Source organism: Phoca vitulina, unplaced genomic scaffold, assembly GCF_004348235.1.
Source record: "Phoca vitulina isolate PV1807 unplaced genomic scaffold, GSC_HSeal_1.0 scaffold19, whole genome shotgun sequence".
Classification (NCBI taxonomy): Eukaryota; Metazoa; Chordata; class Mammalia; order Carnivora; family Phocidae; genus Phoca; species Phoca vitulina.
This window is the reverse complement of record NW_022589722.1, coordinates 34,891,318-34,917,113: the sequence shown is the minus strand read 5'-3', so window position 1 is coordinate 34,917,113 and position 25,796 is coordinate 34,891,318. Positions and strand designations below refer to the sequence as shown.

The 25,796-nt window shown below is 46.7% G+C and overlaps 1 protein-coding gene and 1 non-coding gene across 7 annotated transcripts; one reads left to right on the top strand and one right to left on the bottom strand.

The window, feature by feature from the left end:
- Nucleotides 1–382: 382 nt before the first annotated feature.
- RABL2B (RAB, member of RAS oncogene family like 2B) lies at nt 383–25,559 on the top strand. 6 transcript variants are annotated; one of them, XM_032416490.1, is made up of 10 exons: nt 453–472; nt 987–1,741; nt 2,397–2,559; nt 17,980–18,009; nt 19,167–19,246; nt 19,953–20,032; nt 23,205–23,316; nt 23,655–23,752; nt 24,094–24,177; nt 24,364–25,559. In XM_032416490.1, exons 3-10 carry the CDS (start codon nt 2,453–2,455, stop codon nt 24,442–24,444), a joined length of 672 nt encoding a protein of 223 aa, XP_032272381.1. In that variant the 5' UTR covers nt 453–472; nt 987–1,741; nt 2,397–2,452; the 3' UTR covers nt 24,445–25,559. The 6 variants fall into 6 exon arrangements, with proteins under 6 accessions (XP_032272380.1, XP_032272381.1, XP_032272378.1 ...); XM_032416489.1 differs by lacking the exon at nt 987–1,741 and having other exon boundaries at nt 383–472; XM_032416487.1 differs by lacking the exons at nt 453–472; nt 987–1,741 and adding an exon at nt 662–848 and having other exon boundaries at nt 23,658–23,752.
- TRNAK-CUU lies at nt 8,233–8,305 on the bottom strand. Its single transcript has one exon. It is a non-coding gene; the product is annotated as a tRNA-Lys (tRNA).
- Nucleotides 25,560–25,796: the final 237 nt, after the last annotated feature.

Sequence of the window (25,796 nt, the reverse complement as noted above, 5' to 3'; positions counted from 1 at the left end):
CTCTCCGCTGAGCAGGGAGCCCCGTGCGGGGCTCGATCCCAGGACCCCGGGGTCATGATCTGAGCTGAAGGCAAGGGCTTAACCGACTGAGCCACCCAGGCGCCCTGGGATTTCTAAATATTTTAATAAAGAAGAAATGAAAAAGCCACAAACTACAAATTCCTACACCAAAAGGAAAACACGACCCAGCTGCATTTACCCGTGCCCCCGCACCTCACCATCGCAGGAGGCCCGCCCCCCGCCGCCCGCCGACCCTGCCGCCAACATGCCCGACCCAGCCCCGGCAATCGCGGGCATCTACGGCACTCCCTCCCGGCACCGCGCTAGCCAGCCTGTACCCCGGAGGGGTCCTTCAGGCCTCCGGCCGGGCAGCCCTCCTGCGGGTCCTTGCGCGGTTGCGTAGCAGCTGCGAAGACGCGAACCGAGCCGGAAGCGGAGTGCGGCGCCGAGTGAACCCCGGCTGGCCCGAGGGGTCCGAGGCGGGACCGGGGCGGGCGGAACGGGGACCGGGGTGGAGCGGGACCGGGGCGGGGCGGAACGAGGCCCGGGGTGGAGCGGGACCGGGGCGGGGCGGAACGAGGCCCGGGGCGCGGTGGGACGGGGCGGAACAGGGACTGGGGCGGGGCGAGACGGGGACCGGGGCGGGGTGGGACGGGGGACGGGCGCCGACTGGGCCATGGCTGGCCACCCGCGGGCCCACCTGCGGAGTCCGGGGTCGTACCTCGTTTCCCTCAGGTGGCAGGCCCAGCCTTGGGATCCACCGTCCTTGGGCCCTGGGCGGGAGAAGGACGGATCGTTGGGTTCACGCAGCGGTGTGAGGGCAAGGGCAGTCCAGCCTGACAGGGAAGGTTGGTTCCCAGATGTGTTGGGTGCCCAAAAGATGTTGGTTGAATGAAAGAGAGCTTGCGAAGTGGATGGGGAGGACAGCGACAGCTGTTGAAGGTCTTCGAGCCTGGAGTTTAGGTCTGGGTTTGGCTTTGGAACAGGTCAGTCTGCTGCAGGGGGGAGATGGAAGGGGCAGCCCCTCCCTGTGCTCACCAGCCATCTACCACTTGCCAACCACTGGTCGTGAGGCTGATGGTACCTGGGTAAACAAGGCTCAGTCCGTACCTGAGCAGTGCTACAGTCAGGGAACTCGGGTCCCGCCGGCATTTTCCACCCCGACGCTGTGCACACCCCTGCCCTACCTCTTGCCACAGTAGACTCCGCCAACATCGTGTCTCCTTTCCTCTGAACCCAGCACGAGGTCTGCTCATGGTGAATAGAGCCTGAAGGCATCATTTCTGTGTGCCTAATTGACTCAGAATCTGTGCTATTGCGTGTTCTTGGTACAGTTTGAAAACTTCTATTTGGCAGTGAGGAGAGAAGAAACAGAGCTAGAGATGATGTCACACCTAGGTGTTGGCACCGGGTGGCGGTGATGTCTTGTACAGACGAGGAATGTGATGACCAATGTTTGGGGTGGGCAAGAATTAAGTATTCGTTTTTCATATGTTCTTTGTCCCTCTGTGGCAGAATCTACTAGTCCCAATCTGGTAGGCAATCGCCTGAGTCTGCTGCCAGGGAAGCAATCTCGGTGGGGGTACAGATTTGGCGTCATCACTATTTAGGAGATACTTGAAACTATAGAGATTGAAATAACCCTAGGGAAGAGGGTCTGGAGAATGCCCACATTGAGAGAGAAAAAGGCAGCTACTGATTGCAGCGGGGTGAAAAGTGAAGGGGAAGGTGGAGGCATGAGGTAGGTGATCAGGAATGCACATTAGATGTCTGGCTGTGTGGTCTGTCATTCAGTGATAAGAGCTTAGGCCTACAAAACACTGTCTCTGTCTCACATTGATTGTTTGTTTGTCCTGTTTTACTGGTGAGAAAGCTTGCCCGTGTACAACTTGTCAAATAGTCTTTCCAGGTGGGAGTGGGAGGTGTGGCCCTGAACATAGCTGCAGTAAGGAGATGACATAGAGTAAACCACCCAAAGAGGATTTGGGTGGGGACAGGATTACAGCCCCACAGTTCAGCAAGTGGCGGCCAGGTTGGTAGTGAATAGAGAGGAATGGAAGTGTGTCCTTGGGCCTTTATCTCATCAGCTTCTCTCTCCTGTCCAGGAAGGGGAAAAAGTAGATTTGGTTGAGGAAACTTCTCATCTCTTTTTTTTTTTTTTTAAAGATTTTATTTATTTATTTGACAGAGAGAGACACAGCGAGAGAGGGAACACAAGCAGGGGGCGCGGGAGAGGGAGAAGCAGGCTTCCCGCGGAGCAGGGAGCCCGATGTGGGGCTCCATCCCAGGACCCTGGGACCATGACCTGAGCCGAAGGCAGACGCTTAACGACTGAGCCACCCAGGCGCCCGAAACTTCTCATCTCTTTAACAATAGCCTCTTCTTGATCTTCCCAGACAGTGACAAGACCCCACACGCACACACCTACCCCGGGCTGAACGGCCAGAAGCCAATGGCCAGCGACAAAGCCAAACCCTGTGAGCTCAACCAAGAGAAATACGATGCTGATGACAACGTGAAGATCATCTGCCTAGGGGACAGCGCTGTGGGCAAGTCCAAGTATGTTGGGAGATGAGAGAAGGAAGACTAGGCCCAGAGCAGGTCGGGGTGGCACAGAAGAGCATGGCTTCTATAGGGGTGATAAGGGAGTAGTCTTGGCTGGAGCCCAGGTGTGTGGGGGGAACAAGGGGAATCACAGCAGCTGTGTGTGTTGGGGAAGGGGGAGCAAGTCATAAGGACTGAGTAAATAGAGCTTTCTCCAGGAGTCTTGGCAGCACATATGGGACGGCTCACCCTGGAGACTACTGAAGCAGTCCAGGGTGAGGTGGTAAGAGCTGAGGGATCCTGCATGTTCTGTGTGGGCTGAGAGTCTGCGAGTGGGAATGGAGACCAATGACAGATTGATTGGAGGTGGTACAGAAGCCTTCTTGGAGGAGCTCCCCAAGATGAAGCAGAGTGGAAGGAAATGAGGACTGACTGTGGTCAGCCTGGAGATTGGCTGACTCTTAACTGACTCCACTGCCCATGTGCACAGTTTGGGACTCCCCACCTGGTGAGTTGAAGGGGACTCTGCAGTGCATGTCCTTGTCTGCCTTCACAGCAGGAAGGTAGACCAGACATCTGCTTGAGTCCTGTCTCCTAGGTGCTCCAGAGCTACCTTGTCTTGAAGCTTCACCATTGATTCCAGGGGCTTTGCTGGTTTTTAGGCCATCTTCCTAAATTCACATTCTCTCTGCCCCACCCCATATGCATACACTGCAGATCTAGTTTAGTGTTTTACAGTTGCTTTGACCATCCTCAGCAGTTGCAGTTTGGGGAGATTGCACGGTAAAGAACACCCCCTATTTCCCAGCCAAGTGTAGTGTTTCCCAGCAAACAGAGCAGGAATGGCGGGCGGATAAAGAGCAGGTGGGGGCTTTGGAGAGCATAGCTTGGTGTGAGGCCCAAGGTGGCCTGCCTGCTTCCTCAGCACTGCCCAACCCAAAGTTCAATGCTGCTTTCTTACAAGCCTCGCTTAGGACAACAACAAAAAGAATCCAGGAGGTTAGCAGGATTTCAAATACCACAGCATTGGTCTCTGTGGCCACAGCATCTGGAAAACAAGCAAGGCTGTGGGGCAGAAGCACCAGGCTTTCTCTGCGGTGCTGTTCTTTCTCCTGCAGCAGGTTCATGCCTCTTGATTCCATTTCCTCTTTGTGTCTGTGTTTTTGGCCCCCCAAGCCTCTGTTGAGGGTGGGTTCTAATGACATAGCTCTCTCACTGCCTTCACTCCTGCATGTACCCCCTTCCTGAGTTGGATGCTACTGCAAGATGTTCTCCCCTAACGATCTCTGACCTGGCCAGCTCATGATCTGATTGTCCAGCCTGGGTCCACTTTAATAGACATTTCACTCTACAAGTGCTGAGTACTAACAGGGTCAGACCCTGCTCTAGGTGATCAGTAAAAGGCCCTCTCTGTGTGCCCACTTATAACCATGTCATTTGGAGGCCCTGCCGGTCCTCCATACATTTTCCTCACATTTTCTGTACCCCTGGGCATTGCTGACCAGTACTGAGAGGAACCTCAGTAGTTTCTCTTTCTACAGCTCAAGAAACCGTCTTCCCCTTTTGCGGGGGCGGAGTTCAGGCTATTTTGGGCCTTGCCTTTCTTTTGTGTGTATAGGTTTTTTTAAAAGATTTTATTTATTTGAGAGAGAGAAAGCACAAACGGGGAGAGGCAGAGGGAGAAGCAGGCTCCCCGCTGAGCAGGGAGCCTGATGCAGGGCTTGATCCCAGGACCCTGGGATCGTGACCTGAACTGAAGGCAGGTACTTAACCGACTGAGCCACCCAAGTGCCCCTCTTTCTTAAAGATTTCTTTGGACCCAGATGCTCCCTCTGCTTAATAACAAAACATGGCCTTTCTTTATCCGCTCTTTCAGAGGTTAGCTCCAGATATGGTTTGCCCCCTGACTCAACCACTTAAGCTCCTGGCCTCCCTTTGTTTGTGTGTGTGTCGGGGGGGGGAGTGGTGGAAGGATAACAAGGCTTACTTCACAATGTTTTCTAAGTGACTAGCCCAACATTTGACACATGGTAGGTCTTCAGTGGGTCTTAGTTTTATCTTCCCATCTGCCACTAGTTTGACCTGATGAAGAAAATGAGTAAAGACAAATCTTTGTTCAAAAACAGAATGGTTAGCTCCAGATGCATTGCCTTTTTTGGGTGATGGCTTTTAGGGTGTCATTCTCTCTTGGATCACTGTCCACCGTTGTGCACAGAGGCCAAAGATGCACACCCTGCTAGGGCGCGTGGTGTAAGCACAGACTGGAGTTGACTAGGGGAGATTAGGGAGCGGGATACACGCAGCCTGACCCATGTCCCATGCCTTATCATCCCCGAGGGCCAGGAGGAGATGGGCTGGATGCCTGGGGAAGGGGCCTCCAGAGAGGGGTGCGGCACCTGTGACACTTCACATGTTTCTGGGACAGGAGGGTAGGGACCATCACTCTTCCACGGCCCACTCTAATGAGACGAGTCTCTTGAGCTCTGCCTTCCTCCTCCACTTCAGGAGCACATGGTCTCTCAACGCAGTATCTGAGCACAGCCCTCTGGACCTCTGACAGCAGTAATTTCACTGGGAGATTTTCCTACTTCCGTGTAAGAAAGTGGTGTATTTTCTTTATAATATGGATGCTGTTTCTTTTCAATTATAAACAGAATCTACTATTCTTCTACAAGGGAAGCTACAGTTTAAATCTTAGAAATATAAAATTATGGCTAGAATGTGTTCAATTTATAGACAGATAAGGAGTGGCCCTTAATATGTGGGGGAAAGTGCAGTTGTAGTCTAAGGAGAGGGGTCAGGGCAGGCCTGTTTGTGAAGGTGACATTTGAGCAAAGGTTTGAAGAAGGCAAGGGAACAAGCCATGCGTGGAGAGGAGCATTTCAGCTAGAGGGTCTGGCCAGTGGCTGGAACAGAGGGAGCAGCGGGAAGGCAGTGGGAGAGAAGAGAGCAAATGGAAGAGGGCCTTGGGATCTGAGGAGGCTTTGAACCGAAAGAAATGGAAAAACATGGGATGGTTTGAGCAGAGGAGTGACCAAGTCTGAATAATGTTTTAACTGGATGACTGACCAGGCTCAGAATAGGTGTTCCTCTCAATCATCAATAGAACAAGCAGAGAAAAAAAAGTAGTAAGGAAACATTTTGACAGCACATTTATCAACCTTGATTATTCATAGAGATTGTATTTAAGACTTTCTAGAATCATGACTAATTATGAAGAGCACCTTTTCAATTATTGATGCTTGATGCTTATTGGTCATTGGAAATCCTCCTCTGTGAAATGCCTGTTTAAGCCAGTTGCCCATTTTTATTGGATTGTTTGTCTTTTTATTATTGACTTGTAGGAATATCTTCAGACATTCTGAACCTTCTTTTAGTCTGTGGCTTTTCACTCTATTACTGGTGTATTTTGATGAACAGAAACAATTTTAATAAATTGTTAAAAAATTAAAGAAAATGTTTGAGATGTAATTGATATTTAAGATTGTCATGGTGTACGACGTGATGATTTAACAAACATATGTATTGCAAAATGATTGCCACAGTAAGGTTTGTTAACACATCCGTCACTTCACATAGTTACCTTTTTTTGGTGTGTGGTAAAAACACTGAAGGTTTACTCTCTTAGCAGCTTTCAAGTACATGGTGCAGTGTTGTTCGTTGTAGTCACCGTGCTGTACACGAGGTCCTCAGAACTTACCCGCCTTATAACTACAAGTGTACCCTTTGACCAACACCTCCCATTTCTCTGTGCCATGGAATATTACTCAGCCATTTAAAAGGAGGGGACTCTTGCCATTTGCTACAACATGGATGGATCTTGAGGGCATTATTCTAAGTGAAGTAAGTCAGAGAAAGACAAATCCTGTATGATCTTACATGTATGTGGAATCTTAAAAAATAAATAAATAAATGCATAAAAATAGAAGATGCAAGTTCATAGATACAACAGATTGGTGGCTGCCGGAGGTGGTGGGTAGGGGTGGGGGTGAAGGGGGTCAAAAGGTACAAACTTCCAGTTTAAAATACACAAGTCATAAGGACGTAATGTGTGACCTGGTGACTATAGTTAATAACACTACTGCATATCTGAAAGCTTATTAAGAGAGTAATCTGGAATTTCTCATCAAAAAAAAAAAAAATTCTGTAGCTATGTGTGGTGATAGACGTTAACTAGGCTTATTTTGGTGATCATTTCACAGTTTGAAAAAAGTCTTTAACTCACTTTGAGTTAGTTTTTGGTGAATGGTATAAGATAGAGATCCAGTTTCATTCTTTTGTATATGGATTTCTGTTTTTCTTAGCACCATTTATTGAAGAGACCCTCCTTTCTCCATGGTGTATTCTTGGCTCCATGGTCAAATATTTGACCATATATGTGTGGGCTTATTTCTGGGCTCTCTATTCTGTTCCATTGGTCTGTGTATCTCTTCTTATGGGAGAATCATGAAGATTTGGTCCTGTATTTTCTTCTGAAAGTTTTATAGTTTCAGCTCTTAAGTTTCGGTCTTTGGTCCATTTTGAGTTAACTTTTACATATGGTGTGAGGGAAGGGGCCCACCTTCATTCTTTGGCATGGGAATATCCAGTTTTCCCAGCACCATTTAAGAGACTCTCCTTTTCCCATTGAATGGTCTTTGGCACCCTTGTCAGAAATCAATTGACCATATATGTGAGGGTTTCTTTCCGAGCTCTATGTTCAGTTGCTTGTATGTCCATATTTATGCCCAGTAGCATACTGTTTTGATTATTGTAGCTTTGAATGAAGTGTTGACCTCAGGGAAATGTGAGTTCCTCAGTTTTGTTGTTCTTTCACAAGATTGTTTTGGCTACTTGGGATCCCTTGAAATTCCATATGAATTTTGGGATGTGTTCTTTTATTTCTGCAAAAATGTCATTGGGATTTGGATAGAGATTGCATTGAATCTGTTGATTGCTTTGGGTAAAGTTATCTACCTCGAAACAGTAAGCCTTCAAATCCACGAACACTGATGTCTTTCCATTTATTTAGGTCTTGTTTAATTTCTTTCAGCAGTGTTTTATACTTTTAGTGTACAGTGCTATGTCTTCTTGGTTAAATTTCCTTTTCATATTGCTCATTGCCAATGTATAGAAATACAGTTTATCTTTGTGGATTTTATATCTTGCAACTTCGCTGAATTTATTTGCTCTATTTTTTTGTGGATTCTTTAGAGTTTTCTATGTATAAAATTATGTTACCTTTGAAGAGAAGTAATTTTACTTCCATCTTTCCAATTTGGATGCCTTTTATTTGCTTTTCTTGCCTAGGTGCTTGTGTTGAGGGCTTCTTGTGGCTAGTGTATTGAATTAAAAAGTCAGGTCCCTGATGGATGAGGGACATAAGCCACCCACCCACAGTCAGCAGGTAGTTCCCTTAGCATCTGAGTGCCCACTTTGGGGAAGTGAAAACCCTGGGGTTGTTTTGACTGAAGGTGCACTCTCAATATACCCACACAAAGGAAGTAAAGTCCCAAGATTTAATACTTAATACATCCCAGAAGTGGGAGTGAAATGGGCCAGGGGAAGAGCAGTCCTCCATCCTGGGTCACAAGCGAGCAGTACAAGGTGGTTGGGGTAGGGGTCACTAACTATTTGCTGGCTCAAATCGAAGTGGTTATTTATTTATTTATTTATTTTTAATTTACTTATTTCTTTAAGTAGGCTCCGTGCCCAGCGTGGGACTTGAACTCACGACCCTGAGATTAAGAGTCACATGCTCTACTGACTGAGCCAGCCAGGCACCCCTTAAGTGGTTATTTTAAAAGGTGCCAGGGAAAAGCAAAGTGGGAACTTGGGGCGGGCATCCTAAGGTCAGGTTCTTATCCGAATGTCCAGACTCCGTGTCAGCAAGATTGTCATGCTTGTCAGATACCTGAAGAGCAGGCTTTCATTCTTTCACAATTGAGTATGAGGTTAATTGTGTTTTTTCATATATGGCCTTTATCCTGTTGAGGAAATTACCTTCTGTTGCTAGTTCATTGAGTGTTTTTGTCATGGGATGGTGTCGGTTTTGTTAAATGCTTTTTGTGCATTTATTGAGATAAATATATAGGGTTTTCTGTCTATCGATATGATGTGGTTGATTAATTTTCTTAAATTGAACCACCCTTAAATCCCAAGAGAAATCTCCCTTGGTCATGGTGTATAGTCCTTTTAATATGAATTTGGTTTGCGATGATTGTGTTGAAGATTTTGACATTTGTATTCGGAGATACAGTTTTCTTGTACGGCATTGTCTGCCTTTGGAATTAGGGTACTGTTGGCTTCATAGAAAGAATTAGGACATGTCCCCTCCTTCAGTTTTTTGGACAAGTTTGAGAAGTATTGGTGTTAGTTCATTAAATGCTTGGTAGAACTCTCCAGTGAAGCTACCCAGTCCTGGGCTTTTCTTTATGGGAGGTTTTTGATTACTCCTTACTTGGTATTGGTCTATTCACATTTTCTTCTACTTCTTAAATCTGTTTGGTAGTTTGCATATTTATAGAAATGTGTGTATTTCATTTAGATTATCCGGTTTGCTGGTATACAGTTGTTCATGGTATTCTCTTATAATGCTTTTTGTTTCTGAAAAATTGATGTTAGTGTCCAATTTCAGTTCTGATTTTGATCATTTGTGTCTTCTCCCTCTTCCCTTGGCCTAGCTAAAGGTTTGTTGATTTGTTGATCTTTTCAGAGAGCTAATTTTTTTTCATTGGTGTTCTCCCTTGTCTTTCTAGCCTCTTATTTCTCTCCACTAAAATCTTCATTACTACCTCTCTCTTACAAGCTCATGTTTAGTTTGCGCTTTTGTGTCTAGTACCTTAAGTACCTGTTACTGATTTGAGATCTTTCTTCATTTTTAAGGTATGTGCTTATAGCTATAATATTTGCTCTTGGCACATCTTTGGTTTCATCCTGAAGTTTTGGTTAGCTGTGTTTTCATTTTCATTCATCTCAAGGCATTTTCTAATTGTCCTTGTGATTTCTTCTTTCACCCATTGGTCAAAGAAGGGGAGTAGGAGAGGAGAAGCAGGCTTCCCGCCGAGCAGGGAGCCCAATGCGAGGAGGGAACCCGATGCGGGACTCTATCCAAGGATCCTGGGAACATGACCTGAGCTGAAGGCAGACGCTTAACGACTGAGCCACCCAGGCACCCGAGCCATTGGTTGTTTAATACTGTGTTGTTTAATTTCCACACAGTTGTGAATTTTCTGGTTTTCCTTCTGTTAGGCATTTCTGGTGTCATTCCATCTTATTGGAAAAGATACTTTATATGATCTGTCTTTTTAATTTTATTAAGACTTTATGCTCTCACCTATGTTCACTTGAGAAGAATGTGTACTCTGCTGCTGTTGGGTACAGTGTTCTCTGAAGGTCTGTTAGGTTGGACTGGTTGTAGGGTTGTACAAGTCCTTGGTTCCCTTGCTGGTCTGTCTCAGTTGTTCTGCCCATTACTGACAATGCGGTTGGAAATCTCAGCCAACTACAGCTCCCTTGGCTTGTGTCAGTGTTTGCTTCCTTTCTTTTGGGACTCTGTTTAAGGTACATATATATTTATAACGTTTATACATTCTTGATAGGTTGAAACTTTTATCAATGTTTAGTATCCTTCTTTCTCTCATAACTTGTGACTGAAAGTATGTTTTGTCTGACTGTAATAGAGCTGCCCCAGCTCCTTTTTGGATACTGTTTGCATGGATTATCTTCCTCTTATTTTCAGTCTTTTTGTGATGGATCATGTATTTTAATGTATTCTGCCAGTCTCTCACTTCTAATGGGAAAGTTGTTATCCATTGACATTTGAAACAACGATACTTAAATTATCAGTAAAGAAGGACTTATTTCTGCCATTTAGCTATTAGTTTTCTGTGTCTTTTTTTCCTCAATTACTTCACTACTGCCTATGTGTTTTTTGATTTTTTGAAGTGTGCTATTTTGATTCTCTTCTTCCTTTTTTGTATAATTCTTTGTTTCTTAGTGGTTACCTTAGAGATAACAATTAACATCTTAAACTTATAACAACCTATTTGATTAATACCAGTTTGTCATAACAGCACACAAACACTCTGCTCCTAGATATCTCCATCCCACACTTTGTGTTGTTTCGGCGCAGACTGCATCTTTATACATTAAGTGCTGGTTAACATAGATTTATAATTATTGCTTTATGTGTTTGCCTTTTAAATCATACAGGAAAAGGGGGAGTTACAAACCAAAAGGACAGGAATACTGGCTTTTATATTTATCTATGTAGCTGCCTTTACTGAAAATCTTTATTTCTTCATACAGCTTCAAATCACCACCTAGTTTCCTTTCATTTTAATCTAAAAGAGACTCACTTTAGCATTTCTTATAGAGCAGGTCCACTGGTAATGAGTCTTGTCAGCTGTTTATCTGGAAATATCTTAACTTCATTCTTGAAGGATCATTTGCTGGATGTAGAAATCCTGGTTGACAGCTTTTTAAATATGTCGTCCCACTGCCTCTGACTTTAGTGGTGTCTGATGAGAAAGTGGCTGTTTGTCTTATCAAGGATTTTATCTTTAGGTTTCACCAGTTTGCCTGTGATGTATCTCAGTGTGGACCTCTGGGTTTATCCTGCTTGGAGTTTATTAAGCTTGCTAGGTGTGTGTACTCACGTCTTGCATCAAGTTTGGGAAGTTTTTTGGGTTTTTTTGTTTTTTTGCTTTTAAAGATTGATTTGAGAGAGAGAGCCTGTGCAAGCATGTGTGTGCATGTGCACAGGGAAAGGGGCAGAGGGGGAGGGAGAGGGACAGCAGACTCCGTGCTGAGCACAGAGCCTGATGCGGGGCTCGATCTCATAACCCTGAGATCATGACCTGAGCTGAAATCAAGAGTTGGATGCCCAATTGACTGAGCCATCCAGATACCCCAAGTTTGGGAAGTTTTTAGGCATTATTTTTTCAAATCTCTCTCTTTTCTTTATGATGCATATGTCAGTATGGTTTATGTTGTCCCACACGTTCCTTTGGCCCTGTTCTTTTTTTTTTTTTTAAGTTTTTCTTTTTTTTTTTTAAGATTTTATTTATTTATTTGACAGAGAGAGACACAGCGAGAGAGTGAACACAAGCAGGGGGAGCGGGAGAGGGAGAAACAGGCTTCCCACGGAGCAGGGAGTCCGATACGGGGCTCAATCCCAGGACCCTGGGATCATGACCTGAGCCGAAGGCAGCCGCTTAACTGACTGAGCCACCCAGGCTCTGTTCATTTTCATTCTTTTTTTTTTCCCCTCTCCAACTGGGTAATTTCAATTGCCTTATCTCAAGTTTATTGATCCTTTCTTCTGCCTGCTCAAGTATATTGTTGAAACCCTCTAGTGAGGGTTTTGGTTTGTTTTTTTTAATTAATGTGGTTTTCAGCTCCAGAAGTTTTGTGGGTTCCTTTTCATAATTTCTGTCTCTTTATGAATGTTCTCATTTTCTTCATATATCATTTCCTGATTTCCTTTAATTCTTTGTCCATAAATTCCTTTAGCTCTTTGAGCACATTTAAGATAATTCCAGTGTCTGTATTTCTTCTGGGATTGTTTCTGTCCAATTCTTTGTTTCATGAGAATGGGCCATATCTTCTCATTTCTTTGTTTGCTTTGGCATTTTTTTATTTTTTTATGAGAATTAGGCATTCTGAGTATCTTAATGTGGTAACTTTAGAAATCATGTTCTCCCACTCCTCAGGGATTGCTGATTTCTGCTTGTTTGGGGCTAGAGTTATCTGTAACTTTTCCAAACTATTTTTGCAAAGTGTGTATTCCTTGTTGTGTGTGGTCACTGATGTTTCTGTTCTGTTATCTGTGGTCAGACCACAGTGACCTGACAAAGATTTCCTTAAGTTTCTGACTCCAAAAAAGGAAGGAAAAGCAAAGGTGTTCCTAACCCTTGAAATCTCCGACGGATGCCAGCAAGGGAACCCTGAAGCCTGAGAGAGCTGAGACCTAAATGTGCAAAACATGCAACCCAGACTTTCTGAGGGCAGTCTTTCTACCGCCACCCCTGGCCCTAGCCTGGTTCCTGGAGCCCAGGTCACGAGGTCAGCGCAGCGGGCCCGAGGGATGGGTCGTGGCAGCTGCTTGGCCTATGTCGCTCTTCCACCTGGGACCAGCTCTCTGCTTTCATGTAGTGCTCTTCTGCTTGCTATGTGTCCAGTCAGGTTCCAGAGTTCAGAAACGGTTGATTCTGATCAATTTTTCCAGTTTACTGCATATATCAGTTGGGGGTTCACCCCCTAGAACTTCCTACTCCACCATTTGGTTAACAGCCTCAAGGTTCATTTTTTTCCCAAGCATATTCAATTGCTTGGACACCATTATTTTTTTTTTTTTTTAAGATTTTATTTATTTATTTGACAGAGAGAGAATGAGAGAGAAAGCACATGAGAGGGGGGAGGGTCAGAGGGAGAAGCAGACTCCCTGCCGAGCAGGGAGCCCGATGCGGGACTCGATCCAGGGACTCCAGGATCATGACCTGAGCCGAAGGCAGTCGTTTAACCAACTGAGCCACCCAAGCGCCCCTGGACACCATTAATTGATGAAACAGTTCTCGACCCCATTGAATCATAGTGATGCCTTTGTTCTAAATGCCATGACCACACGTGTGGCAGCATATATTTTAAGGGCTTATTTAGTGTCTGTCTTCATCTGCTACAATGTAAGCTCCATGAAGACAGGGATCTTCATCTGTTTAGTTCAGTGTTATGTCATGGCACCTAGCAGAGTGTCTGGCACGTGGTAAGCACTCAGTAAATTTAACTAGTTGATACTAAAGTTACTTGTCTGTTCTTTTGAGAACATTTATGATGTTATCATTTTTATGATATTAAACACGATAACCACAGTGAATATTTTTGTGCCTACCATCTTGGGTACACACTTAGGCCTGTGGGGAAATCGCCTAGTTTTAGGATTAGCTCAAACTTTAAGATGCCCATATTGCTCTCCAAAATAGTTATGTTACGTGTGCACTCCTGCCAGGATGGTATAAGAGTTTCTGTTGCTCCACAAAATCCCCAATGTTTGGTGTCTGAATTTTGCCAGTCTATAGGGCTGTGAATGCTACTTCATTCTGTTTTAATTTGTAATAAAATGATTAAATCGTTAAATTAAAACATTGAACATCTTTTTATATATTTGTTATCCATTTATCTGTTCATATTGTTAGTACACAGATTGTTTGTGTGTTCTCTTATCAGAGCCGTTTATATTTTCTGTATATTAATTCTTCTCCGTTGTCGGCATTGCATATATCTTCTCCCTGTCTCTGTGGTTTTGGCTTGCTTTTTTTTTTCTTAACTTTTCATTTTGAAATAATACAGATTTCACACGATGTTGCAAAGAGAGTACAGAGAGGGCTTGTGCACCCTTCACCAGCTGCTCCAGTGATAATATCTTAGGTCACTGTAGAACAACATCAAAATCAGGACATTGGCATTGGCTCAGTGCATGTATAATTCTGTGTCATTTTATCACATGTGCAGGTTTCTGTAACCATCATTGGAATCAAGATACAAAACTTTGGTCATGCTACCCGTTTCTAGTCACACCCACCCCACCTCACTTCCCACCACCACTGACCCCTCTAACCACCAACCTGTTCTGCATCTCTGTAATCATGTCATCTTGGCAACATTGTATAAATGGAATTATACAACCTGTGACCTTTTTCACTCCACAGAGTAGTAACCTTAAGACCCATCCAGGTTGTTGCACTATCAATACTTTGTTCCTTTTTGTTGCTGAGTAGTATTCCATGGTGTAGACAGCCACAGTATGGTTTTCTAGACTGTTCCAGTCACCTGTTAAGTGACATTTCGGTTGATTCTGGGTCTTGGCTATTACACATGACACTGCTGTGAACACGTGTGTAGGTTTTTGTATGGACATGAGTTTTCATTTCATGGCTTAATCATACAGTGAGTATATGTTTCATTTGTTAAGAAACTCAGATTTTTTCTAGAATGTCTGTTTTCCCACTAGCAATGTATGAAAGACGTGGTTTTCCTACACCCTTGCCAACAGTTAGTGTTGTTGCTATTTTTTATCCTGGCCATTGTGACAGGCGTGTAATGATAGCTTATCGTGGTCTCAGTTTCTATTTCCCTGGTGCTTGGTGGCGTGGAATACCTTCTCCTGGGCTTATTTGCCATGTGTACATTCCTCTTTGGTTAAATGTCTCTTCATGTCCTTTGCGCGTTTTCTAAATGAGTTTTTTTTTAACTGTAGAGTTTTGGTAATTCTTTACTTTCCCAGGAACTGGTCTTTGTTCGATGTGCTCTTTGCAGACATGGTCTTCCCATCTAGAGCTTGTCTTCCCACTGTCATAACAGGCTTTCTCATAAAGCAGAAGGTTTTACTTTCCATGAAGTCCAGTTCGCCACTTGTTTCTTTTACGGATCATGCTTTTGGCGTTACCAAAATCATGGACTCTGGTCTTTGCCAAGCCCTGGCTCCAAAGCATCTTTTTCCTATGTTTTCTTCTAAAAGTTTTATATTTTTACATTTTATACTTAAGTCTGATCAGTTTTGAACTAACTTTTGTTTAAGGTGTGAGGGGGTAGGGTAAAAGGTTATTTTTTTCCTTAAAGATATTCCGTTGGCATCATTTGTTGAAAAGGCTGTCATTCCTCCATTGAATTGCTTTTGCACCTTTGTTAAAAATCAGTTGGCCCTACTTCTGTGAGGCTGTTTCTGGATTCTTTCTTTTGTTCCGTTCGTCTATGTGTCTGTCCCTCTGCGAGCACCACACAGTCTTGACTAAGGGAGCCATAGTAAGTCTTAAAATTGGGTAGAATGATTCTTCCCACTTTATTCTTTTTCAAGTTTGTTTTGGCTTTTCTAATTCCTCTGCCTGTCTGTATAAGTTTTCCATAATCTTGACAATACCTGTAAAACATCTTGCTGGAATTTTAGTAGGCATTGCATTAAGCCTCTATATAACTTTTAGGAGAATCGACATCATTTTTATATTGAGTTTTCCAGTCCATAAACATGGTATGTCTCTCCATTTATTCAGATCTTCTTTAATATTTTTCACCAGTATTTGGTACTTTTCAGCGTACTAGTTCCCCTCTATTCCTGTTGGTTTGTTTGTTTGTTTGTTTTATCGTGAATGGGTGTTATATTTTTCAGATGTATTTTCTCCATTGATTGACAATGGTCCTGTGATTTTTCTTCTTTAGCCAGTTATTATGGTAATCTACATTGATTGATTTTCAAATATTGAACTAGCCTTGCACCCCTAAAATAAATCGTACTTGGTCATGGTATACAACTTCTGTTCTACATTCCCAAGTTCTATTTGCTAATATGTTGTAAATGCTGTGTGTCTACATTCATTAAGGATATTGGTCTGTAGAGTTGTTTTTCTTTTTCCGTACTGTCTTTGATAGGTTTTGGTATTAGGATAAACTGCCTTCATAAAATGAATTCCCTCTTCTTCTCTTCTCTGGAAGACGTTGTACAAAATTGATATTAATTCTTACACTGTTTGGTAGAATTCTACCCTGAAACCATCTGGGCTTAGAGATTTATAGTTCTAGGACTATTCAAATGATCTGTTTCGGGCGCCTGGGTGGCTCAGTTGGTTAAGCGACTGCCTTCGGCTCAGGTCATGATCCTGGAGTCCCTGGATCGAGTCCCGCATCGGGCTCCCTGCTCAGCAAGGAGCCTGCTTCTCCCTCTGACCCTCTCCCCTCTCATGTGCTCTCTCTCTCTCATTCTCTCTGTCTCAAATAAATAACTAAAAAAATCTTTAAAAAAAAAAAAACCAAAAACAAAAACAAATGATCTGTTTCATATTAGGTTAGTTTTGCTTATTTGTGGTCTTAGGAATTGGCCCATTATTGAAATTTTCTGTATTTTCATTTATTTCAAGCACATTGTAGTTGTTCATTTCTTTATTTTTTTAAAAGATTTATGTATTTATTTATTAGCATGTGTACACGGGGCGGGGCAGAGAGAGAGGAAGAGAGAAACTCCAAGCAGACTCTGCGCGGAGTGCTAAGCACAGAGCCCGGTGCAGGGCTTGATGTCAGGACCCTGAGATCACAACCCGAGCCAAAACCAAGAGTCGGCCCGACTGTGCCGCTCAGGCACTCTGTACTTGCTCACTTATGACAGCTGCTTTAAAAACTTCTATTGGTTGTCTTTTTTCATTCATTTTGAGATCTTCCTGATTCTTAATACAATAAATGATTTTTGGCTGACACTTGGACATTTTGACTATCCTGTTATGAGACTCTGGATCTTATTTAATCCTTCTGTTTTAGCTGGCTTCCTGCGCCATTGCTCCAGCAGAAGGGAGGGAGGCAGCACTTGGGGCCTCCACTGGCACCATGCAGTGGGGCAGGGGTCTCACTGCCGTCTGGTAGGACAGAAAGTTCCAGCTCCCTGTTTGGCCTCCTTTGACCCCAGTGCAGCTTGGTCATGTTGTTGAAGTAGAAGTCTAAGCTCCCCACTAAGGCTACAGTTTTTCTGGTGTTTGCATGGTGGTTATAGTCCAAATGTTTTTTGTCCTAGGCAGCAATAAACTAAAATTCCATAAACTGCTTTCATGGGCATCCCATTCTAGTTGAGAGGAATAGACTGTCAATAAGTAAAATACTGAGTATTTCTGTTGTGATTGCCCTCAGGTAGAGATAGAGTACAAGATGAGGCAGGACTTGCCTGTTACAAATAAGATCATCAGGGAAGGTCTCATTGCTCAGGTGACATTTGAGCAAAGCCCTAAAGGACCTGCAGAATATTAGGGAAATGGTATTTGGGCGAAAGGCACAGCCTTCCTGGCATCAGTTTTCCGTGAAGGGGCAGGGGTGATTGTGTTCGTCAGCGCTATGCAGAGGCAGAAACAGTGGGTCTGAGAGCCTCCCGTGGACTGCTCTATACAGGTATAGTAACGTAGGCTGTTTTGTTATGAGGGGCTGGTAATTCGGATTCCAGGTTCCAGGCTTGGAGAATGGGGTAATGCCACTAACTAGATAACTCAGGGGCAGGGACAGGGTTAGTGGGTGAAAGAAACTCACTTTTAGATTTATTGAGTTTATGGTTCACACAGACTTCTCCAGTGTAGATATATGGCAGAGCTCCAAAGACAGGTCTCTATTTCTTCAACTAATATTAGTGACCAGCTGTTACGGTGCCCAAAAAGGAGTAAGGTGGAGTCCCTGCCCTCAGGCAAAGCGGCTGTGGGGGCTGGATCAGTGTTAGAGCTCAGGGGTGCCAGGAACTTAAAGGGAGTCAGGAAGAGGGTAGGTGGGCAGTTCCTGGGCATTGTCCTAAAAGGAAACTCTGTGGCTGTGGAGTGAATGGGGGAGGGGAGCCACAGGTGGCCCTAGGTTATCAGCCTGGACAGGGGTGATGCCGTGGGGCAAGGAGGAGGGGAGGTTAGAGGATGTACCTGACCACCTTGCACACTGTCCTTACAGACTTATGGAGAGGTTTCTCATGGACGGATTGTATCCTTCAAGGTTTGCGGTGTTCTGTGTTCCTGTGGTCCTTCCCCCCTCATACCAACTCAACCTCACTGCTCACCGCTTTACTCCAGTGGTCCAGGGAGGAGGGATAGATCAGTGAACACACAGGTTTCATTCATGCTTGTTTCTTACCAGCTGGCAGCACACATCATCGATGCTGCATATTTTGGAGCTTACTCATATTTGCATTTGCTTTCTATCAGGAAGACAGTAGAATGGCTAATAGCACCTGGTCCTATGCCTGGATTCAAACTCCACCTCCTCCTTCTTACTAGCTCTGGTAACCTCTGTGACCTCAAAACTTGGGCTAACATTTTACAGTTCTCTGGTATGAACGAACTTCGTAAAACAGGACCCACTCCCTCCTCCCATGGATTGTCCACGTTGTCTAGGTTTGGAGTGAGACACTCCCTGGCAACCGGGATGGTTTTAAAAAAGCTTCCCGGGTGAATCTACAGAGAACCATGGCAGAAAAGAGCCCTGGAGTGACACCACTCCCTGCCCTGGGCCTTGTGGGCCTTGCCCTGCCCCCCCCCCGCAAAGTGGAGTCTGAGTATATCTTGCTTCACCTCATACCACGTGCTCCTTCGCACCCACCCGCCTGCCTCCCCCCACCCCCTTCCCTCCGCTTGCTGGTTAAAGCTCTCCGCACCTTGCGGCTTCAGGAAGTCTCATTCCCCAGGCTTTTTGTCAGGGTTTCACACACAGGCAGTTCATAAACAGCTTGTCAGCTGTCTGGCTTCTGGAGGCTTTTTTCCCTGGAATTGTCACGTGCTGCTTAAGGCTGGGTTTCCTCTCTGGCCTGCAAGAGCCCCATCCATAAAGGGACTGGGACACCCACAGTTGCATTTTCCAACTACATGAGGCTGTTGATGACGGCTTCTCTGTAAAATTCCATTCCATGTTGTCCCTGGTACTTAGAGGTCCAGAACACACCCCAGCTTCTCCTGCCTCTCGCCTTTCCATGGAGTTTGTGCCAGTGATCTTTGAAGCTGATCCTCTGCAACATTCATTCCATTTAAAATAAGAAGAACTCCAGAAAGAAAAAGAGAGGGCCAATTTCATCACACCAGTGCCCCCCCCCCAAGCACCTTCCCTGCCTTCCTTTTGTTCATCTCTGTTCCTTAACCTGAATGCAGTCGGCCACAGCAGCTGTCCACGTACGCCCTGACCCTGTACAAGCACACGGCCACGGTGGACGGCAAGACTGTCCTTGTGGGTGAGCAGCACAAGGCCGGGCCATGGACTGTCAAGGCGGAGGAGAGGGGAGGGGAGAGAAGTCCGTGAGAGAGAGTCAGACGGGAAGGAAGTGAGGCCCCCAGCAGAGAGTAGGGGTGATAGGAAGGAGCCTGGGAGCCCGGAGCCCAGGGGAGCGGGGAGGAGGCGCACAAGGCCTCAGTTCCAGCTCTCTGACCTGGTATTCTAATTTGGCCAGCGTAAAGAGATAACAGTTGTGGTCTGAGTGTTACCTTCTACAGAAGGTTTTGACTGTGTGATGTCACTGCCCCCTGCCTGGCTAGGCCACGCATCCTGCCTGGCAGCGTCTGCCGTCTGTGGTCAACACACGTGGGAAGTCAGCCTAGTTTCAACCTTGGAGGGCCCTGCACCTTGTGGGCGGGGGAATGGGGAAACCTACCTTCTCCCTTTTGGGACTTCCTGTCTACATTCTCCTTCCTCCTGGCCTGGCCATGTGTTTCCCTCTTACCCACTCCCATGCACACACACGTACACAGACTTCCCATGGCACACCCAGGTGCGTTGTGTCCTGATGACGCACACATGCGAGCTGTGTGGTCTTTGTTCCTCCCTGTCCTCCCCACATGTTGTGTTTCTGCACACACAGATCTGCACAGAGATGCTCAGGGTGTCCGGGTCTCTCTGCCCTCCAGCCGCATCAGACAGTCAGAGTTGTGTTCATGTTGCAGACTTTTGGGACACAGCAGGCCAGGAGCGGTTCCAGAGCATGCACGCCTCCTACTACCACAAGGCCCACGCCTGCATCATGGTAGGAAACCAGCTGGGCAGTGGACGAAGGCTCTGGGCAAGCTTGAGGGGTGACCCGGTAGTGCTGAGCCCTCCTCACCAAGGCTGGGTACTGGGGGAGAGGGGATCAGGGCAGCCTGGGGAGGTTTCTGAGTGAGAACGTGCCCGGGTGAGCTTCTCTTCCAGTGGGGCTGGATGAGGAACCCCCATCCAGGGGGTGGAGCACATCCAGGGCCTCAGATTCGGGCATGGTGTCTAAGAGGCAAATACGGTCCTTCCCTGATAGGAGCCACCTACTCCGACAGGCTCCCAGGGCCCCCTCGACTGTCACTTGGTGCTGCTCCCAAACCAGCCCCTCTCCTCTGTGCTGTCTAGAACACAGTCTTCAGGGGGCTCCCCATAGCCACAGGGTAAAAAGTGCCATAAGAGGACCTGAGGGACAGCTAGAGAAGCGCAGGAGGGCCGTGCAAGCCTGTGTCAGTAGGGCCTCCTGCCCAGAGCCCTGGCTCCATTCACAAGCTCCATTATCCCTTAACACAAAATCTCTTGAAATTTTCCAAATTGTAATATTAGTACCTGTAAGAGGACAGAACAAGAAGCTGACTGGGTAAGGCACTGGGGGCGGTGCAGGCCAGCAGTCTCCCCTGGAGGCTCACAGAGTCAACATCTCTGACCCTGGAGAAGTGGGAAGGGAGAGCCCAGCCATGTCTGTTCCAATTCTGCACTGGCCTTTGGGGCTCTGAGCTTACCTGCACTCTCTCTCTGGGAGCAGCCTCCTCCTGCCTCTGACACCTCTCCATTGGCTCCATTTGGACCGTCTTCTGAGGCCTGGGGGTGTCTGTCCTGCCAGCATTCCTACATGCCTGTCTGCAGCTGTCTGCTGCATGGGGCCTGGCATGTAGAAAATGCTCGGGTGAGCTTCTCTTCCAGTGGGGCTGGATGAGGAACCCCCATCCAGGGGGTGGAGCACATCCAGAGCCTCAGATTCAGGCATGGCGTCTAAGAGGCAAATACAGTCCTTCCCTGATAGAAGCCACCTACTCCGACAGGCTCCCAAGGCCCCCTCGACTGTCACCTGGTGCTGCTCCCAAACCAGCCCCTCTCCTCTGTGCTGTCTAGAACAGTCTTGTGGTGACCATATGGGGATCTGAGAGTCCCAGAGGGAGCTGCACTTTGAAACCCTGACGGGGATGCTCCTCATCCCTGCCAGGTCTTCCTCAGCTCTTGAAACAAGGAGAGGTAGCTCAGGAAACCAGACAGATATGGATGAGAGGTGACTGATGGCGATCACGGGAGGCAGCCTGGTGTCCAGTGGATTCCAGAGGATTCATTACAAGTGTGCTTTATAAGAAGTCTTTATTGGGGATTCAAGACAATGTGGTCATTTGTTGAAATGGGGCCTGGGTGTACTGTGGAGGAGCCTCCCAGGTGGACCTCCTGTTGCCTCAGCTGTAACAGCTGGCTGCCCCTCGCCCATTGCCATGCAGGGCAAGCCCCTGGCGCTGGGTGAGGTCCATTTGCTCCCATGAAGGGCTGGGTGGTTCAGAAGGAAGAGCAGCCATTCCAGCAAGTTACAGGGTTGTCCACCTCGATCCACTGTTGTGCTGGGGCAGTTTGGGCCTGTGAGTCCATCCCAGAGGCTGGCCTTTGAGGGGCTCCTGCCACGGGTTTGAGGGACCCCATCCCTGCAGCAGTAATTCCAAGCATCTCAGGACTTCTGGCCTCCCCTGCCCTTAGAGCAAGTCTGCAGTGCTCATGCTTATTGCTAATATTTTAAAATAGGTAAAAACTATAAATTGTAAACTTTAATCAAATTACAAGCTACAAAATAATAATAAAAGGTAGTCTTTCCAACTCTGGCCACTGTTGTGAGAGGGGCTGCTGCCATGTGCATGCCCCTGCAGTGGCCGGTCGCACAGAACCGCCCCGGCTTCCTGATCAAAAGGAACAAGCAGACGTAGAGCACTGAGGGCTCGCAACTCCTTCCCTTCAAGGGTCCGATTCACCTTAAGACTGTGGGTGTGGAGCCAGCGGCCGAAGACAGAGGTGTAGTGGTGGTTGTGAAGCACAGATCCGGCCAGTAAAAACCTGCCACCTCCTACATGCAGACCACCATCAACAAGAAGCCCGGGCCACCCTCAGCAGCACCAGGCACATGATCTGCAAGAACAAGTACCAACCAGATCTGCGCACGGCTGCCACTTGCAGAGTCAGCGCCATCCTGCGCACCCCGAAGCCCGTGATGGTGAAGAGGAAGCCGGCCCGCTCCACCAAGAGCTCCTGAGCACCTGCCCCCCACCTCCAAAGCAATAAAGATGTCAAACCACCTCCAAATAATAATAATAGATAAAAATGGCTTAAAAGGTTTAAAATGCAAAATGAACAAGAGATTAAACAAAAGTTTAAAATTAAAAGTACACCAATAGTGGGTGCCTGGGTGGCTCAGTCCGTTGAGCATTTGATCTTGATTTCAGCTCAGGTCCTGATCTCAGGGTCATGGGATCGAGCCCCGTGTCAGGCTTGTGCTCAGCAAGGAGTCTGCTTGAGTTTCTCTCTTCCCCCCGCCCCCCACTTGCATTATCTGTCTCTCTCTCTCTAAAATAAGTAAAATCTTTATTTTAAAAAAAAAGCACATTAGTAACTACAGGGAAATTTTTGAGGCATTTGAAGTTATTACAAAGGAATTTTTAAGAAAGATTTATTTATTTTAGAAAGAGGGAGCATGTGTGTGCGGTGGAGAGGGGAAGGGCAGAGGAAGCGGAAGAGAATCTCAAGCAGACTCCCCGCTAAGCACAGAGCCCAATGCGGGGCTCGAGCTTACGAGCCGAAGAGCCCAAACCAAGAGTCGGACGCTCAACCGACTGAGCCACCCAGGCACCGCACAAAGGAATTTCAAGACAAAGTTTAAGCAATAAAAATAATAGACTAAGAAGAAACCAAAAAATTTACAGTTTGCAAAAGACTATGTTGGTTAGTACAATGATACATCTTGGTTAAAATAGGTACACAGGATTAGGTGGCAAGAGAACAAAAAAGGAATGAACATTTTAAAGGCCACTTTTGGATCCAGAGGTTCTGGGGGCTTCCCTGAGAAGGGCAGGCACAGGGCCTCTCACCTGCTTGTGTGTGTCAGGTGGGGGTGGTGTGCAGACACTGACGCACCTGAGCTATTTTCCTTCCTCTGTTCATTGCAGGTGTTTGATGTGCAGAGGAAAGTAACCTACAAGAACCTGAGCACTTGGTATACAGAGCTTCGGGAGTTCAGGCCAGAGATCCCATGCATCGTGGTGGCCAATAAAATTGATGGTGGGGCCATCCCTGCATCTGGGTGTCCGCACTCCATGGGGGACCCACCACCACACATTTCCTCCTCCATTCCTGGGACAGTAAACCTTCAGTGATCTGTCCTCCTTCCCAAAATACAGCCCTTGTTTGCTTGCCGTCAATCTCTTTCCAGTAGAGAACTGAGCCAATCTTCTCTCTTCCCAAGACACAGATCCCTGTTAAATGAACTCTTTCTAGGACATGTCCCCTGATTGCCCCTGCCTGTCCCACTTTCTGGAATGGCCTCTAGTGACCCACTCTGCAAAACCCTCTCCCTTTTCCCTTGATGGAAAGGCCAATGTCCTACCTTCTCTCTACAGCAGACATAAAGATGACCCAAAAGAGCTTCAATTTTGCCAGGAAGTTCTCCCTTCCCCTGTACTTTGTCTCAGCTGCTGATGGTACCAATGTCGTGAAGGTAATGGTGGACTGCAGAGGTTAGGAAAGGCCAACTGGTCAAGGGACCAGGGAAGCCGCAAAGAGAAGGGTTGGCTGCAGGGAGAGGACAGGCCTTGCTGCAGGGGCCGTGAGTGGGCAATCCAGAGCAAGCGGTGATAGGAAGGGGTCATGGTTTGTTTTGACAGTAGGGGAGGTGATGGGCCTGGGCTTGGTGGGAAAAAGTATATTGGTTGGGAGAAGGTGAATTGAGGGGTGACCTTGCTTACTTTAGGGGTGGAGTGTTGTGTGGACATAGGATGGGGACAGGGCGCTGGGACCCACTGCCATGTCTTCCTTCCCGCCACCTCCACCTACCTCCAGCTCTTCAATGATGCGATTCGATTAGCTGTGTCTTACAAACACAACTCCCGGGACTTCATGGACGAGGTTTTGCAGGAGCTTGAGGTAGGTCAAGTGGAAATGTTGGACGGGATAAAGCTTCTCTGCAGAGAGGTGCAGAACATAACCCAGTAGAGTGGCTCCTGCTGGCCCTTGCAGGCAACGCATGCTCACCGTGCATGCGCCCCTAGAAGTATCCGAACTACGCGGGGCAGACCCGGGGCCAGGCCTCACCTGCAGCCTTGTCCACAGAACTTTGATTTGGAGCAGAAGGAGGAGGAAGCGCCAGACCGAGTGCAGCGTGGCGACATCGAGAGCCCCTCCCCTTCCTGAGTCAGAGAAGGAAGCCTCTCTCCTCGTGGACTTTGGGGAGGGGGCGGTATCTTTCAGAATACCCTCCCCTCAGCAACCCTCCAGCTATGTGAATTGAAAAATTCTTGCAGGCCATCCCCCTGTCTACCTCCTGCAAGCCCACCCATTCCATTGGCCTGCCCCACTTCCATGGCCCACAATTCCTGACCCTTCCACAGTTGTCCTTTCCCCTGGACTCAGGTACCAGGACGGGGTCTGCACCAGCAAGCACCCTTGACAGGTGTGAGAGATCCACAGCAGACCCTGAAGCAGAATTAGAGATCAGTAGCCTCAGCCTCCCCAGGTTGTGTGGAAGCAGGGAAGAGCTTCAGGAAACATGCTTTGTGTGTCTCTCAAATAAAAGGAAATTGAGGTGTTTTCTCTCCCAGAACCGACCTCAGGGCCTGTTCATTGCCTTTCCACCAAGGGAATGATTTCTAATCCCTGATGGCCCCTATTCCCAACCCTACAGGTTTGGGGTGGGCCTCCATTCTTTTTCATCTTTAGTCTCCCAACCAACTTTTTTTCAGAAATGGTTTTGAGCAGACAGCTGTTCCTATCACAGGACAGGTTTGCCATTAAAGCCCAGGGAAACAGGTCACAAGTCCTGCCATCCTTAGCTGTACCGTGAGGCATGCCCATTTGGATTCTAAGAAGAGCTTCCCTTTAAAGCCCCTGTTCCAGCCGATGATGCTTTCCTGCCTTTTTTTGAGGACTGTTGTGGGTACTGCCCTGTGGGGCAGGGAGAGGGGCCACCCTGCTGCCTTTCCCACTTCCCTCCAGGACTTGTGGTTCACTAGTGTGTTTGTATGATCATCTTGTGCATCATCATTTCCGTTGTTTTCATATTTATAGTAAAGTTTGAGTTAACATAAACATTTCATGTATGTGCATGCTTGTAGGTCTGGATTTCGCTGAGCAAAAAGCCACAAAATAACTTGCAATCATCAGCTAGATGAATGAGGGAAGCTGCCTTGATCTACCATGTGAGGGCAGCCCAGTCAGCTCTGCTGTAATGAAGGCCATTGCAATGGAATTTAGCGGTTTTTGTTTTTGTTTTTGTTTTTGTTTTTTTTAAGATTTTGAGAGAGAGAGCATAAGGGGTGGGGTGGGGTGGGGTGGGGTGGGGTGGGGGAGAAGCAGTCTCCCTGCTGAGCAGGGTTAGGGTTAGGCCCCTGAGGTCATGACCTGAGCCAAAGGCAGACACTTAACCAACTGAGCCACCCAGATGCCCCAAAATTTAGAGTTTTAAAAAGAATGAGGATTTATTTGGGAAGAACAAGAAACAAGAACAAACTGTATTTGCCTTTAAATTGCTAATACTTACAATTTCA

Bases quoted from the DNA above. Each gene is read 5' to 3' on its own strand.
- RABL2B (XM_032416485.1), top strand. From the start codon at position 677: ATGGCTGGCCACCCGCGGGCCCACCTGCGGAGTCCGGGGTCGTACCTC. The intron at 849-2,396 runs GTTGGTTCCCAG...TGATCTTCCCAG, and splicing joins AGTCCAGCCTGACAGGGAAG to ACAGTGACAAGACCCCACAC. The intron at 23,317-23,654 runs GTGGGGCCATCC...TTCTCTCTACAG, and splicing joins GGTGGCCAATAAAATTGATG to CAGACATAAAGATGACCCAA.